This window comes from Cynocephalus volans, chromosome 4, assembly GCF_027409185.1.
Source record: "Cynocephalus volans isolate mCynVol1 chromosome 4, mCynVol1.pri, whole genome shotgun sequence".
NCBI classification, from domain to species: Eukaryota; Metazoa; Chordata; class Mammalia; order Dermoptera; family Cynocephalidae; genus Cynocephalus; species Cynocephalus volans.
Window position 1 is genome coordinate 148264828 of NC_084463.1, and position 18487 is coordinate 148283314.

Here is an 18487-nt window from a genome sequence, read left to right on the forward strand (position 1 = left end):
CGTACTTGCGGTCAAGGTCTCTGCCTAGTTTGTTCCAAGAGCTCAAAGTCAAGGAGCCGGAACAAGCAAACCACGGCACTACACGATCTACCTCTTTTACAAAATTTTTGAGCACACGGCCCCCTACCTTTATATCACGTTGTCTCAACACGGCCTCTAACGCGGTAACCACAGACTGTGTGGAACCCATAACGCGCCCTACTTTAGGAGGCGCAGTGAGACACGCCACTCCCTTATGTACGAGAGGCTCACACGGGTCTCGGGTGCAGCTGCTTATCTACGTCAGTCTGACCACACCAACGGGCGATTTCAAAACCTTTTAAACCAACCGGATTAACCCCAGACCAAGAACAGGCATACCTCTCCGAACTTACCCTCCTGCAGTTCTGAATCCTCCCTGTCTCCAGGGGGTCTCCGAAGGTGCTGACGATATCACAAGTTTCCCGGGTTTCGGCACCAAATGTCCCGCGCTACCGTCTCGCCAGCAAGAACGACGCGGCACACAAAGGATCCTTCTGCAGATCAGCTTTAATGCATCTTGAGAGGGAGAGCATAAGCTTGCCAAAAATGGAGACCCCGAGCGAGGGAACCCGCGCCCTTTATATAGAGACTGCTCCTCGCCTAGGACGTGCTCCTACCTTATTGGTGGCTGCCTAATCGGCCCAGGCGTGTTACCGAGCAGCCCTGCCCTCCACCGGAAATCAGCGCCATCTTGTAATGGCGATTTCGGGCAGCTCCTCACATCTCCCCCTTTTTTATCATTTAAAGCGGCTGGTACAAGCTCGGCGGTCGCGGACAAATTAGCCAGCGTTCCTGTCCTAGGTCGTCCCTCCACAGACTTTGACCTTACCCGTCATAGGTTGACCCTATCGCCACCGGGCACCATGTCTTAGGTTGGTTCAAGTCTGGGGGAAGTTGCCCGTCTCTGGACACACTGGAGCCTGTTGTTACACATAGACCTGTTTGAGCAAGGGCGAACTCCTCTGAACAAGCTTCAGGGAGGCCAGCCAACAGGAAGGGGGAAGGGGAGTCAGAGCAGGCTAATCCTTAAGCATGGACAGCCAAACGTCAGGGTTGGCCCCCTGTTCCAGGGCTAGAAATGCCTGGGCGATGACTACCCTGTCTCTCTGGGTCTGGGCTTTTAATCTGCAGACCAACCATAGTAGGAGCACAGTTCCCCCACATAAGAACATGCCAACCCCAATCACTCCTGCCCACTCCTTGAAGTGGGACACGGCCGTTTTAATCCATGAGGACAGTCCGGCTGCGAAGGAGACATCCACTCTTGTTGAATTCACGGACACAATGGCCATGCGCAGCTGGTTTATCAGGTTGTCAAATTCTCTCGTCCAACCTGTTGAAAGATGCTGGGATAATTGTTTAGACAAATTTGCAGCTTTGGTATACTTTTTATATTGGATACTGGTGACACATAACCCTGAATATTTCCATTGACACCCCAATTGAGCAATTTGCCATAAAACGTCTATTTGTTCCTGCACAAGATCCACCCGCTGGTTAACCACCATTAATCCTCCCTTCAGCTGAGCGTTTAGCGCAGTCTGTGTTTCTAGGGCCTGTGTTACCGCGGAGGACAAATTATTCAACGTGGTGGCAGTCTGTACCGTGGTAGTCAAGGAGACGGCAGCAGCTGTGGCTGCACCCGCCGCCAGGGATACGGCGGCGACTATTGCCGCAGTGAGACCAAAATCCCTCCTCTGCCTGAACAAGACCATAGTATTGGGAGCATGAAAGGAGGATAAAGGCAAACTGGTGTTGGCGGGACAGAGTAATTTGTTCCAAGCTGTTTTATGGACACAGTGGATTCAAAGGACTCAGTCACATTCCACTCAAAAGAGGCATTTCCCCAACCACCGCCTTTTGAAAAGGCAAACGGTGAAAGGTCCGTGCAGCTGCCATTTACCCCACACAACAGCCAAACATCAAATGGGTTGGAACGGATCGCCATCGTGGGGTTTTGATATGTCCAATTTAGGCCTGAAGAGGTAGCATTATACTGGGTACCCATATAAGGCGAAAAGGTAAAGTAATTTTTTAGTGCCCACCCCGCCTTTTTAGACTGGCAGCCCGTCCAGGGCGGGGTATCTCCCTCCCTTCTGGGGCTCAGGCAATCCTTTTTTAAATGTCCCGGTTGACCGCATTTAAAACAAACTCTCTGGTTCCGCCCCTGTCTTGGCTGTCCCTGTCTAGGCAGTCTCTGCGACTGGAGGATGGCAGCTGCCAGCCCTGCATTGGTCAGGGGTCCCCCGAGTTCTCGACAAACTCCGAGCCAATCCTGTACACCTTTACCTTTTCTGGGCGCTATGGCCGCGCGGCATTCCTGGGTCGCCTGCTCAAAAATCAGTTGTTCAACAAGAGGCGCAGCCTGATCAGGGTCCCCAAAGATGCGCCCCGCTGCTTCTGTCATTCGAGCCACAAAATCTGAGAATGGTTCCTGAGGTCCCTGAATGATCTTAGTAAGTTGTCCAGAAGCTTCCCCTTTTTTGGGGAGTGCCTTCCAAGCCTTAATGGCAGTGCTAGAAACTTGAACATAAGCACCCCATGGGAAAGCCGTCTGATCAGCGGCAAATGGGCCCTGGCCTGTTAACATATCAAAGGTCCAATCTCGCTGCTCAGGAGTTAGTGCAGCAGCGTTTGCCCTAGCCTGAGCCTGTGCAGCCTCATGCCATAGCGCCTTCCATTCCATATATTGACCCATGGTAGGGAGCGCTGCCTTAGCCAACATTTGCCAGTCAGCGGGTGTCATAGCCACACCAGCAAACCTTTCTAGCATTACTAGAGTAAAATTGGCATTTACACCATATTTTCTAACCGCCTCTGCTAGATCCTTAATTTGGGTGTACTCGACGGGGGCATGAACTCTCCCTCCGCCCTCAACCTCAAAAACTGGGAAGGCAGCTTGAACCTTTTTCCTCACTTTATCAGAGAGGAATGAGAAGGGATTAGAAGACTGCATGTAAGGAGGAGGCGCCGAAGGCGCAGGCCGTGCGGGGGCCACTGGGGGCGGCCGGCATTTCCACTCCCCGAGTGGTCTCCGCCGCCTGTCGGGATGATATCTCTCCTCCTCGTACCTGGCAGCTTCCTCCTCCAAATCGGATTCCTCACTAGGGCTGAGGGGATCGGAGTCGGACTCATCCAGATTTAAATCTTCTAATTCTTGTTTTAAGGCCCCCAGCTCTTGCATAGGGTAGAGGCCTCCTTCTTTCCCTTCCAACTTTTGTCTGGGTTTTGAAATCCCTCCTTTACCGGCAGATGTGCCGGGAGTGTCACTTTGTTGTTTTAGAATCTCTCCCTCGTCCGTAGACTTACCGGGAGGGCCCTTTTTCTTATGGGAGACGTCTCTCCTCCTGCGGGTACCCATCCTCTCACTCCGTTCAGTTTCTGACATGCTGTCTTGGACCTCCTCTAATGTATTTTGCCCTACTATCACTACCGGTTTACAGCCCTCATCTTCTAAGCAATTTTTAATAAACTTCCAAATGGTCTTGGTGCCCTGACGGAGGTCTCCCTCCGCGTACTTGCGGTCAAGGTCTCTGCCTAGTTTGTTCCAAGAGCTCAAAGTCAAGGAGCCGGAACAAGCAAACCACGGCACTACACGATCTACCTCTTTTACAAAATTTTTGAGCACACGGCCCCCTACCTTTATATCACGTTGTCTCAACACGGCCTCTAACGCGGTAACCACAGACTGTGTGGAACCCATAACGCGCCCTACTTTAGGAGGCGCAGTGAGACACGCCACTCCCTTATGTACGAGAGGCTCACACGGGTCTCGGGTGCAGCTGCTTATCTACGTCAGTCTGACCACACCAACGGGCGATTTCAAAACCTTTTAAACCAACCGGATTAACCCCAGACCAAGAACAGGCATACCTCTCCGAACTTACCCTCCTGCAGTTCTGAATCCTCCCTGTCTCCAGGGGGTCTCCGAAGGTGCTGACGATATCACAAGTTTCCCGGGTTTCGGCACCAAATGTCCCGCGCTACCGTCTCGCCAGCAAGAACGACGCGGCACACAAAGGATCCTTCTGCAGATCAGCTTTAATGCATCTTGAGAGGGAGAGCATAAGCTTGCCAAAAATGGAGACCCCGAGCGAGGGAACCCGCGCCCTTTATATAGAGACTGCTCCTCGCCTAGGACGTGCTCCTACCTTATTGGTGGCTGCCTAATCGGCCCAGGCGTGTTACCGAGCAGCCCTGCCCTCCACCGGAAATCAGCGCCATCTTGTAATGGCGATTTCGGGCAGCTCCTCACACTTGACATAATGGAAAAGTCTTCAATACTGGAAAGCCTTGGGATCTACACAAAATATTGAGATATATAATCACAGTCTTTTGAAACAAAATGGATTTCTAGGTAAATAACATGATCCTCCCATCAGTTTTGTGGGTTTTAATTTGTAAAACGGCTTTTAGTATACTTCTGAATTTAGGGAAGTTTGATGACTTGAATAATACTCAAGTTCACAAAGGGATTCAGTGTGTGCCCCATCCAAAATTTGCACACTTGTAATGTTTTCTGTCCAGGGCAGTGCTGGATCGTGGAATGGGGTCAGGGCTATTGCCCTTGCTACAGCTACAGAATGAAGGTCCTTTGTGGTTGCTTTATGAGTTTCTTTACTAATTTCACAGGATTTATCATAGAGGGCATTGCTCCACCACTGTTTCCTGCACATCTTCTGTCCCCTAACATCAGCAAGGTTTTGCTGTTAATATTTGAATACAAGATACCATGTACCTCCTGGGCACCCAGGTAGGCATGACCTTGAAGAGCAGCTGAGTTAATGCCCCAAGGGGTTAACTTTGACCAATATGAGATGAGAATTGAGAAATTAGTTTTACTATCTTGCTTTATTGAAAACTTGTGCTTGGCCGAGGTGTCCAGTTGGTTGATTGAGCTGATTCATGCATCTGAATAAAAGTGTGATGAGTGTGGTATGAGTGGGTGTGTATGAGTGTTCACACTTTTGGAACTTTTGAAATGAATGGTTTTTGTTTCTCCTTTATTCAAAGACAGTTCTGTGTATATTTTGTTTAGCACAAACTTTCAGCTAAATAATGTAGAAAGGGTATACAGTATTTAAACTTTTGTAAAATTACATCAATGATCTCTGATAAATAGGAAAGGTGCAAGATTGTTCAGTTTCACAAAATATGACAAGAGATGCAATAGGCAGAAAAATTATGCCCTCAAAAAATGCCAACGTCCTTGTCCAGAAATAGTGAACATGTTACCTTCCATAGAAAAAGAAATTTGCTGATGTAATTAAGGCCTTGAGATGTCAAGAGTCTCATGTATTAGGAAACTAATACAAGAGACAACATAATTATTTTTAGAAAATTCAAATGTATAAACCAAATTAGAAGATAAAAAGTACTGTTCTCACCATTGGCCTTAGTGTACCTAACAACATGTAAAGGATTGCTGTACAGGCAAGTGTGAGTTTAGTCCTGTGACTCCAATTCCGTTCACCTAGCCAGACCCTAAAAAAAATCATTTTCCACTAGTATACTTCTCCATTTGGAAGTATATCAGCTGGTAAAGCCAAATACATACGTAATATAGTGACTTTTTTTAAAAAAGGCATAAATACATAAAATGAAAATCTTATAAGTTAATGCTGTCAAACTATTGCCAAAATTTCCCTTAAATCTGCACATGTTCTCTATATAGTGTAATTTTATGGTTGCTTTTAGCAATTCTGATTTAAGAGTGAAGTTAGCAGTTGACTCACTAATCTAAGTACCACAGCCTCTAAATTTTGGTCATTTCTGACCTTACTGAAATACATCATAAATGTAGTTTCTTTCTAGACACTGACTTTTCCTCACTTTAGTCCCCAGTTTTTCTCCTTCCATTGTATGTTAGTAGCATCTTACATGTACAGAGATGTGGCACATAGTAACTGTCAAACTTTTTATTTTACTTTGGCCAGAAATGCTCTTAGAATTGGTGATACTTTTAGAGCAATGACTTTGGGGTGGGGGAGTGATCTAATATATTTCACTCAAAAATAACACTAAATTAAAATGCTAGAAATATTGGTGTTTGATGTTATGGTTTCACAGCAAAGACAATTAACTCTGCCTAACAGTTTGAGAACCCTAAAAGCTCCACAAAAAGTTAGTAGAACTACTAAATAAATTCAGTGAAGTGGCAAGATACAAAGTCAACACACAAAATTCAAGACTTCCTATATGCCAACAATGAAATAGCCAAAGAAGAAATCAAAAATGCAATCACATTCATAATAGATACCAAAACAATTAAATATCTAGGAGTAAATTTAACCAAGGAAGTGAAAGCGTCTACAATAAAAACTATAAAACATTGGTGAAAAAAATAGAAAAGGTCAAAAAAGAAAGGAAAGATATCTCCTTTTTATGGGTCAGAAGAATTAATCACCAAAATGTCCACATTACCCAAATCAAATGATACATTCAGTGCAATCTCTGTCAAAATACCAATGATATTCTTCACAGAAATAGAAAAAAAAAACAATCTTAAAATTTGTATGGAATCACAAAATACCCTGCATAGCTTAAGCAATTTGGAACAAAAAGAACAGAGTGGAGGCATCATACACACTGACTTCAAAATACACTACAAGTTGTAGTAACAAAACAGCACGATACTGGCATAATAGCAGACAAATTGACTAATGGAATGTGTAAGAATCCTCAAATAAACCCACACACTTCTAGCCAACTGATTTTCAACAATGTTTCTAAGAACCTGCAGCGGGGAAAGGATGGCCTCTTCAATAAACGGGGCTGGGAAAACTGGATAGTCACAAGCAGAAGATTGAAACCAGATCCCTATCTCTCACATGCACAAGAATCAACTAAAAAGTGCATTAAAGGCCTAAATTTAAGCCGCCAAACTATGAGACTATTAGAAGAAAACATAGGGGAAACACTACAGGAAATGGGAGTGGGTGGTGTTTTTTGAGGGAGACTACAAAGGCACAGGCAACTGAAGCAAACATATATAAATTAGACAACATCAAACTAAAAACCTTCTGCACAGCAAGTGACACGATAACAAAGATACAACCTACAGGATGGGAGAAAGTGTTTGCAAAGTACACATCAGACAAGGGGCTAATATCCAGAGCATATAAGGAACCTAACTGACTGAAGAGCAAAAATTTTTTTTAAAAAACCTGATAATTCAATGAACAAATGGGCAAAGGGCCTTAACAGACATTTCTCAAAGGAAGACATACAAATGGCCAACAAGCACATGAAAAAATGCTCGACATCCCTAATCATAAGAGAAATGTAAATGAAATGAAATATCATTTTACTCCAGTTAGAATGGCTATTATTAACAATACAGAAAATATAAAATGCTGGCGAGGGTGCAGAGAATAAGGAACTCTCCGACATATGTAGCTGGTAGGAGTGCATATTGGTACAGGGAATGTGGAAAACGGTATGGAGGTTCCTCAGAAAACTAAAAATAGATCTACACTTAGACCCAGGTATCCCACTAGTGGGCATATACCCAAAGGAAATGAAATTAATTATCAAAAAGACACTTGTACTCCTATTTTCATCACAGCACTATTGACAATAGCCAAAAGGTGGAATCAACCAAAATGCCCATCAATGGATGAATGGATTAAAAAAAAAAAAAAAAAAAAAAAAAAACCTTTGGTATATATATGTAAGATGGAATAATACTTGGCTATAACAAAAATGATATTGTATCACTTGCAGCAACATGGGTGGAAACTGAAACCATTACATTAAGTGAAGTAAGTCAGAAATAAAGACACATAGCACATGGTATCACCTGCATGCAAAACCTAAAAAAAAAAAAAAAGTGGTTCTTTTAGAAGTATAGAGTAGAATGATGGTTACCAGTGGTCAGAGAGGGGAGGGGAGCAGAGAGAAAGAGGAGGAAAAGTTGTAGACTAAAGGGCACAAGACTATGCAATCTACCCTAAGTGAATCACTGTGTAGAATATGCATGTATGGGCACAAAACAGTGTATCCAAAAAACATGTAGAAATAAATGCTAAAATGTACTGAATTTAAAAAGTTGATTATATATCAACATTATGGTTTGTGTACAGGCACGAAGTGAAAAGGTTGATAAAGGAAAATTTTCTTTATTATTCATTTACCCTGCTTTTCCGCATGTCATATTTCCATATGTATTGAGCACTTTTGGTTTAATTTTTATTTTATCGTAAAAGTTTATTTTTTTCTCATGAAGAAGTTAATTTTTTCCTCATAAAAGTTTATTTTTCACCACAGAAGTTGAGGATTTGGTTTGTAACATACTGTAAAAAAATGTATAATATTTAATAATTGAACAAAAGATGTCTGTTGCAAGGAAGATGATCTGTGTCTTGGCGACTTTCCAAGAAATGATCCTCACACAGCTCTACCATCTGCTATCACGATTCATCTTCCTTCACTAGAAATTATACAAACCCTTTAGTAACTCACATTTTATTTATAAAATGTGCACATTTTCAAGTTATTATTTATTATTTGTGTTATATTCTTGTTTGGAATTATGAGGTTGTGATAAAAAAATAAAAATTACTCCACTGAAATTAATGAAGGGTCTAACCATTTATTTCCACTTCTTTTAGCAGCAGTGTTTTCAGGAGGAAATGAAAATTCTTAAGTGAAGATAGTTTTAGTTTTAAATGTACATTAGTTTAAACGACAGCGGTGGGTTATCCAGGAATTTCCTCAGTGCAGGCTTCACATCCTTAAATCATGGGGTTCAGCACTGGTATTACTAGGGTGTAGCAGACCGAGGCCATTTTGTCAGTATCTAATGCGTGGTTGGTCCTTGGTTGCAAATACATGAAAACAAGAGTCCCGTAGAACACAGAGACAGCCATCACGTGAGAAGCGCAGGTGGAAAAGGCTTTTTGTCGTCCCTCTGAGGAACGTGTCCTCAGAATGCCAAGGATAATGTTGAAGTAGGATACGAGAACAACAATCATGGAGAAACGAGAAACATAAGTTGGTTCCTAAAAAGGTAAATACTGCTGTTTCCGGAATGTAGGTTTTAGAACAAGACAAGGCTAACAAAGGAACGTCATCACCATAGAAATGGTTGATTATGTTGGAAGAGCAGAATGACAAGAAGAACACACAGGAAGTGACAGTCACTGCTGTGGTCAGACTTTGGAGGTATGTGAGTAAAACCAGCAGACGGCAGATCTGCGGAGACACCACCACCATGTACAGCAGGGGGTTGCAAATAGCCACATAGTGGTCATAGGCCATTGCTGACAGCATGAAAATGTCAGCGGCAGTAAAAGGTAAGAATCCACCCATCTGAGCTGCACATCCATAGTAAGATATGGTTTTCCTGGTAACTAAGATGTTAACCAGCATTTTAGGGGCAATGGTGGTAGAATTGCCAAGACTGATGATAGCCAAGTGACGGAGAAAAAAGCACATGATGGTTTGAAGTTGGGAGTCAACACTGGTGAGGGTGATGATGCACAGGTTTCCTGTCACAGTCAGTCCATAGATCCCCAGGAAGACCAGGAAGAGGGGGATCTGGAGCTCTGGACAGTCTGAGACACCCATAAGAATGAACTCGGTCACCGGGGTGAGATTGCCAGAAGCCATTTATTCTGTTGTGTTCATCTTTGAATGGGAAAAATGAAAGGAAATTAATAGGTAATAAATCATTATTTTCCCTTTAGATGGTAGGCTGTTAAATGTTTTATTTAGAATTAGATTGTTTTGTTTGACAAACCATTAAAATTTTCAGATCTTAATTGAAAGATCTTATTTTTCTAGCCAAAAGATGGCTAGAAAAATACATACTCACAAGAAACAAGGTTTGAGAACTATTTAAACAAACTATTTATTCACTGTTTTATATAGAATACGTAGAGTGAATATTATTATACATGTATAAGTTATATTAACAAGTGGTATTGGATGAATATGCATGCATTCATATATGTGTATATAGACATATTTATACATATACATGAATGCACAAGCACACACATTTGTGGGGTTTCTGTGTGTGTGTGTTTACAGTGATGAAACAGAGCAGGTTTTAGGAAGTTGATGTGCAACAGGGATCTCAAGTTATCTTTTTCTTAGCTTCCATAAGTGTCTTCTCCAGCCCATTACTTGTCATCAGGCAATTTGGGGATTTTCTTTTCTTTTCTTTTCTTTTTTAAAATTATTACCATATATCCAATGGTTATTACACTGGCATATCCCCCACATACTTTACAAACCAGAATTTCTGCAAGTTAAATATGAGTCCTACATTGTGGTGCTTTATCTCACTGAGTTACATTTAATTATTTTATTTATTTATTTAGTATTTTTCTTGGAATATAGTTGACTGTAAATATCTGTGGAGTACAATTTTGAATATCAATACCTGTTTGCAATATGGGAATTTCAATATTTCTGTTGGAAACACTTTCAGTACCCTGGAATTTTCCTGATCAATTATTATAACACCAATCTGAATCAGCAGCCACAAAATACCTATGCCTCAGTACTATTCCTCTAAGTGTCATCCTGAAACTAAATCCTTTTTATTTAATCACACGTCATTTCTTATACCAAATAAGCCAGTTTTGTCCTATCTCTGAATTCTGGTTACTCAGACTCCTCTATTGCTCTTGCCAGCAGCTCTTCTTGCCCTTTCTTTTCCAGCCTTTACCTCTTCTACTTTACTTGATTAGATCCTTTTTATTAGTTAATAATATTCATGAGATACAAAGCTGATTGTCACCCCTCCTGACCAAGATGTGAAGGCCAGATCCATACTGGCAGTATGCACATTACCACAAATTGTGTTTTTACCCCATGTCCCACAGTCAATTATCCCCAACCTCCCTCCCCCTGTCCCCCCCCCACTCCACTCAGTTCCCAAGGTATGTTCTCTCTCTCTGCAAGTCCAACACACCACTGTGGTATTTCTTTCCTTCTGATTTATTAAAAGTTTTCATTACTAGGGGCCGAGCCTGTGGCGCACTCAGGAGAGTGCAGCACTGGGAGCGCAGCGACGCTCCTGCCGTGGGTTCGGATCCTATATAGGACTGGCCGGTGCATTCACTGGCTGAGTGCCGGTCATGAAAAGAACAACAACAAAAAAAGTTTTCATTACTTACGTGTTTTTTTGCTAAAGTTTGATTACTTCAGTTTTCTTGTATAGAGAAAAGACTGGGAGAGAATGCTAATATTGATTTGGCAAGTAACATGTACTTAGAATTATAGTAGGCATATTCAAGTAATTATCTCATTATTTTGCAGGCATGCACAAGAATATGGATATAATTATTTTCATGTTCAATGAGTCATTTGAGGCTCAGTGAGGTAAAGTGATTCCAAGAATCTGTGTAAGATGTTGGTTAATGGTATGTTCTAAACATCCTTGTTTTACGGGTTTGTTTTTTCTGATTTTTTTTATGTGTTTTGTTGTTTGCTTGGTTGTTAGTCAAAGAATTACTAGATGTGTGTGATTTTTTCAAGCACTTATATTCTTGTATTGTGCAAATTAAATGGGGTAACGAGAACATTTAGGTTTACTGGCACAGAACCTGGAAACAAGCAAATGTGAAATTGATGTTACCTTAATTTATTGTTAATAGTGTGTTTTGAATTATTTTTATTGTAATTTCTTATTTCAGTCTCAGTAACACATTCCACCCTACTGAGCACTTTTACAATTGAAATGGAAATAGTGAGTGAATCACAGTTTTGTATATTAAAAAACTGGGACACACAATATCTAGCTGTATATTTAACAGAACAGAACATGCTCTCCTAAAAACAGATTCTCTCTCACGTCTTCTGTGTTTATTTGTTTTAATGTGAATATACTTTATTCAATACATGAAATATGAGTGTGTTGAGATGATGGGATTGTGTTGCACCAACCATCTCACTGCACATAAAAAAATTGCATATTTTATATGCAGGTTAGCTTGTGATGGAAAACACTGTGACAATGCCTCGGTCAAAGTATTTCTTGTGTGATTGCTGCACACAAAGCAACTCAGTGCATTGTTCACTCTACATATATATTTTATAAGCTTATCATTAATTTAACAACAAAAAAGAAAATGATCAACAACAGTATTTATTGATTGTCTACTATGAATTTGTGCAACTAGCTTTGGTTAGGGAGAGTATTTGCAAATGTTTAATATCCTTATCTATTATTAATTCCCTACTGTACTAAAGTATGACTGACAGCAGAGCTAGGCTTGCTTTTAATTTCAGTAAATATATGTCACTAAAGTTAAGTTTCTGGAGAACAGCCTTTTTTTTCTTCTATTTTTTCTCAGAGTCTAATTTGAGTTCACATTAGTTCCTGTTAAGAGCAATTATCATTTCTTAAAAATATTTCTTCAATTTAGTTTTTGAATAGAAATAATTTATATGTCAACCAATATAGTAAAATTATTGGTAAATAAAAATGTAAAAACAAAATTAAATGTTGAATTTATTTATGGTATGTAGAAGTATCCCTCAAATATCAAGTACATAGTGGGCTTTTTGTTATTGTATTTTGTTTTGTTTTGTTTAATTGGACACAATCTGGTCCCTGAAATGGGTATTCTTTATGCACCACATGTAAATTCTTCTTGTGTGACTTAATTTCTTATTCTCGCTAAGACAACAAATAGAATTATGTGCCATCCACATCTCTGACCCCAGTACTCGCCTTCTATAATTGGAGTATCAATGTGCTGTTTGTTTGGTTAACTTATCTTCTATCTTAAAATATTTAATACAAGTTTACTTAAAATCTAAAATATATCCGTCCCCCTGGGTATTTTCACTATTACTGACATGTACTAACTTATTTATAACACGTTAGATTTGTTTGGTAATAGAAGAACTAGGGAAATTGAATTAATTGGGAGAAAGTGAAGAAATTGGAATAGATTTTATATAATAAATTTTTATAAAAATTCTTTTTAAATAAAGAGATCCACCACCTTAAAGAAAAAAAAAATTAAATTGCTCTATACACAAGAACGTACTGGCAAGATAAAATACACCAACAATTATATATGTGCGTGTGTATGCATATAAGTGTATGTGCGTGTGTGTGTGTGTGTGTGTGTGTGTGTGTGTGTGTGTGTGTAAATATAAATATGTATGGATGCTGAGATCGTATTTTAAGTCTGTCTGCATATTAAGGCCAAAATAACTTATTCATACTATGAGTTAGCATATAATGGTGAAAAACAACTTAGTATAGAAAAGATGTATATCAGTATCCCTACTAAGCCACCATTAAAAAAAAAAGTTTAAAAACTTACCAGAGTAGAATGAGGATGGCAGGCCTAGAAACAAAAAAAAAATTAGTAGCTTAAAAGAGTTGTGAGCATCCATGAATCCTTCTGTAAAAAATAAAAGAAAAACAAATAGAATTGATCTGGTTACAAAGAAAATATTACTTTCATAAGTTTCTGAGTAAGCTATATGAAAGGAAATAGAAGAAAATAATTTTATAACTCCGAATTATAAAAGTGTTTATAGGAAACCACTCTTACCTCACGTAAAGCATTGCTTATTAGGTCGTGAGCTTCTATCTTACCCTGTCCCCATGCACATGTCTTTCTTATATCATTAACACTATGTTATAATCAGAAGAAAAAATGTTTTAATAGATGGAAAAATAAGCAATATATATCTTGTTCTGTTGTCATGATAAAAGGCTAAAGGAAAAAAATATATTGGTGAGTGATGATTTTAATATAAGACAAGAGAAGGAAAAAGATCATTTTCTCACTAGTTTTACAGTTCTATGGAAAGCATTAAATTCATTTTTGTTAGTTTACTTTCTGGGTTTATTATCTGATTTGTATTTCTGTAAAGCTACACTCTTTCAGAGAGTTCTGTCTGCTTTCTATCATAATCCAGTGGAAACTGAACACGCTGTTCATTGTACCATTACTATCAAGCGGGTACTTAAAAGTCTCTTAACTTCCAAAACATGCTTTTAGTATCTCAATGTGATATAGACCAGACCCCCACTGCCTTGTTTTCTTATCAAGAGATCAGAAAAAAGAAAGATTTGCATGTTTATTTCAATATACACTAATTTAATTAATTTCATAATTCTACTCTATTTATATTTTTAGTTCCTGTCTTTAGTTATGTTTTATTTACTCTTTTTGACCTATTATCCATATAATTAAATATTTATAAGAAATATAAATACTACATAAGCCATATAGCAATGGCATTTCAAAGTTTTTATTAGCATTTATAAAAATATTTGCAAATTAATCTGAAGAAAAAGGAGAGTGGTCCTATTCTGCTCAGGTATTTTCAAATTCTAGAATGCACACAGAAGTGAATCACATGTTCTGGTATTTTCCTATGGCTTTGCCATGGAATAAAAGGATTATCCTTCATATGCCACTGGAACTTTGGATATTTGGGTATTGGCAACATAAGGCCTCATGTGAAACATAAATATTCTGTTTTTACCTGTAATGAAGCTCTGTCTTGACTGCCTCTGGTGCTTCTTAACAAGAGATGGTAAAAACAACTTATAGATTTCTTTTCACCCTTTGAGATTCTTCCTGAGGACATGCAAGCAATTTGTTGATCATCCCTGAAGCATTTGGAAACTTAACAAGAATGCAGGGAGTGTTTATTAATTGCCCAGAACAATTTGTAGTCACCATAAGTGAGTTAGATTTATATCTTTGTTTGCTTATTGAATTTCTACCTTTTGTTCTTGGTTAGCTTTCTTTCTTTTTGGGTTTCCTTTTTTTTTTTCTTCACTGTGATGGTTAATTTTATATGTATACACTTGGCTATGCTATGGTGCCCAGTTGTTTGCTCAATCATCAGTCTAGGTGTTACTGTGAAGGCATTTTTTTTAGTTTTGATAAAAGTTTAAGTTGTTAGACTTTGAGTTCTGCAGATGACCCTTCAGAATGTGGATGTGCTTCATCTAATTAGTTTAAGGGCTTTTGATCAAAGACTGACGTCACCCAAAGAACTGATTCATCCCTCCAGACAGCTACATCAAAATTCTGCCTGAGTTTCCCACCTTTGCACTCAAGACTCCAGCCTTAACTCTTGCCCCAATCTCCAGGCTGCCAGCCTGCCTCTCGGGTTTCTATCCTGCTGGCCCCAACAATAGCTTAAGCCAAGGAAAATCATATGTGTGCATGTGTATACATACATACATATATATGTATACACACACACACACACATGACCACAGAAAGAGAAATTCGTTACTCATATTCTCATTTGCATTCATAGTGAATTTTCATCTGTCTGTTTAGGATTCTATTTTGTTGTATTTGCCTTTATTGCATTTCAATATTTCTTGTTTTCCATAATGTCCAATACCTACTTCTATTATTGTTGCCCTCCTGGATACATATTCAACTGTGCTTTATATAATGTCTGCATTATTAATACGTCTGCCTAAAATGCATGTTTATTTGCATTGTTTTACTATACATAAGTTATTGTGCTGTAAATTTATTGTTGAATTATCAGTCACATTATCTGTGATGTAGCCAGGCTGTGACTTTGTGGGTTGTGTTTTTCTAGTATTGCCTTTTTGGTTTGTCTTTGTTCTTATTTGTTGGCATGGTTAGTAATTAAGTAAATTGTGATAGCACTGAATATAAGAAACTGCACATACAGAAAATGTCAAATTTGACAAGTTTTAACATATATACGCATCTGTAAAACAATAAAAAACACATAATTTAGTGGAGTTCTACTTTTCATTTGGGTTTGCCATTTTTGCACTGCACTCTGGATACTCTGAAGACATGAAGGTGGGGATGTCACAGGATTCATCTCATCAGTTTTCCATCTTTTAGAAAAAACTCTCCTTTGTTGTCTCATGTCAGTGTTTCAAAAATTATTGCTTCACATATATTGCCTTTGTTTTTTTTTTTACTTTTTCTTGTTTTAGTCAGTCATTAAATCGATTATCTATTACCCCATATTAGTTGGTAGCAGAGGAGACTAATCAGCATATATTAAAGTGAGCTCTGAAAGTATTCTTTCCTTTCTTTTTTTTTAATAATTAACTTTTTAAATGCCTTTTTCATCCACATAAAAATAAGTAAATATATTGACTTTTTATAAACTTATATCAAGATTCTGATTACTTCTCATCCCCTGACTGTTTCCATCCTGGCATATGCCTTTGTCTTCTTCTGAAATGTCATAATTAAAACCCCACAGGGTTTTCCATTTTCAATTCTTAACATTCTGCAATCTATTATTTGCACAACACTCACAGCTGTCCATTAAACAAAGATCACATCACTCTTTAGCTAAAAATCCTACAGTGCTTCCGCAATCAATCAAAACAAAAGGCAAGTTTGACAATGGCCTATATAGTCCTACTTGGTCAAGTTTTACTTTACAAATCAATCATTGTGCAGTCTATTTCTTAATTGTATTTTATGCTCCAACCACCTTTGACTCTGTTGTTCCTCATCACTACAGTCTTATTGTTATTTAAGAACTTTTGCACTAATAGATTTCTCACCTGGGAAGAGTCTTCCCCTAGATATCCACACAGGCTCCTCACTGAATTCTGCAAGTGTTTGTTTCAATGTCATTTTCTCAGAAGGCTCCCCTGACAAACTAATTTAACAATTTAACTCCCATTTTTACTTGTTCAATTCTTTTTTTGTTTGGCTCAATATCATCTATCATGCTATATAACTTCTTATTCTGCCTATTTTCTGTATTCTCTGTAAGCTTCACAAATGGAGAAATTTGGTGGTATAATTTAATATTTTATGTTTATTGAACTTAACAGTATATGGTTTTTGAATTTATTGGGGATCTGTTATGTGCCTTTTACTGTCCGAGGCACAAAAGATAAAGTAGTGAATGGAATATACAGAGTCTGTGATTAAAAAATAATAATAATAATAATAACTTAGAGGAAGAGACATGAAAACAGGCTACAGGTGAGAATATGTAGAAATGACCCCTAATCTGGACTAGAAACTAAATATAGTTTAATATCTGAGGTATGGACTAGAAACTAAATATAGTTTAATATCTGAAGTATGAGCAGTGATTAGTCATATGCTAATGATAGCCACTGGTTGCAAAAAGTTAAAATGTTTCATTATTTCTGTGCTTGTCACATGTTGATTCTTGATCATCCCATGGAGACAACAGTACAAGGTTAAAGCAATAGCAATTATAATATATATTGGTTGTTGCATAATTTATTGTAGCCATACCCTACATAATTTTAAATATAGTATTTGCACACATTTTCCATGTTCTATGTAGGGCATTTTTCACCTCTTTGCTCCTCAAACTGTAGATCATGGGATTCAGCATGGGTATGACCAAAGTGTAAAATAACGAGGCCACTTTATCAGTATAATAGGAATGACTGGATTTGGGTTGAACATACATAAAGAATAGTGTACCGTAGAATATGACTATCACTGTCAGGTGAGATCCACAGGTGGAGAAGGCCTTGCATCTGCCTTCTGCAGAGTTCATCCTGAGGATGGTGACAAGGATCTGAATGTAGGATGCAAAGACTATCAGGAGAGATGAAATCAAATTGAAAGATGAAAAGACCAGAATTATCAATTTAATTTCATGTGTGTCTGAACACAGCAAAGAAATCAGTGGCAGACTATCACAGTAGAAATGTCTAATGATATTATGGCCACAAAATGATGAATGAAAAATTTTTATGATGGTCAACAAAGACAAAATCACACTGTAGAGATAAAGTATTGCCACCAGCCCCCTACATAATGTTTGTGACATGATGACTGTGTAGAGCAAAGGCTTACAGATGGCCACATAGCGGTCATAGGCCATTGTTGACAGAACAAAAATTTCACTAGTGATAAATATGCTGAAGAACATGAGCTGGGTAGCACATGAATTATAGGAGATCGTATGTTCATCTACAACAATATTTACCAACATTCTGGGTCCCACAGCTGTCGAATAACCAAGATCAGTAAAAGCCAGGTGTTTAAGGAAAAAGTACATGGGTGTTTGTAGCCTTGAATCTATGTTTGAGAGGATGATCAAGCCTAGGTTACCAACCAGTGAGACCATGTATACAATGAAGAAGAGCCCAAATAATGAAGCCTGAAGCTCAGGGAGGTCTGTGATTCCCATTAGAATGAATTCATTCAGCATCGTTCGATTGTGGTTGTCCATGAATGCAGGCCATTCGGGAAATCTAGGCTGGGGAAAAATAAAAGAATAATTATTATATATTTTTAGAAATATACACACACACACATATACATACATATATATGTACGCATATATACCTATACCTATACATATATATATATATAAACACACATAGGTATATATATATACATATATATGTGTTTATTACATGTCTCCAAATCATTACTAATTATTCTGTCTTGAGAATCACATATTACACACAGGTATTGATATTCAACTTTGTACCCCCATGGATATGTACAATCAAATA

At 38.6% G+C, this 18487-nt stretch overlaps 1 protein-coding gene and 1 pseudogene across 1 annotated transcript; both read right to left on the reverse strand.

Annotated features, from left to right (window-relative positions):
* Positions 1–8686: 8686 nt before the first annotated feature.
* LOC134376489 (olfactory receptor 8J2-like) lies at positions 8687–9633 on the reverse strand (annotated as a pseudogene).
* Positions 9634–17247: 7614 nt separating this feature from the next.
* LOC134376490 (olfactory receptor 8K3-like) lies at positions 17248–18198 on the reverse strand. Its single transcript, XM_063095017.1, has one exon. It carries the CDS (start codon positions 18196–18198, stop codon positions 17248–17250), a length of 951 nt encoding a protein of 316 aa, XP_062951087.1.
* Between the last annotated feature and the right edge of the window lie 289 nt (positions 18199–18487).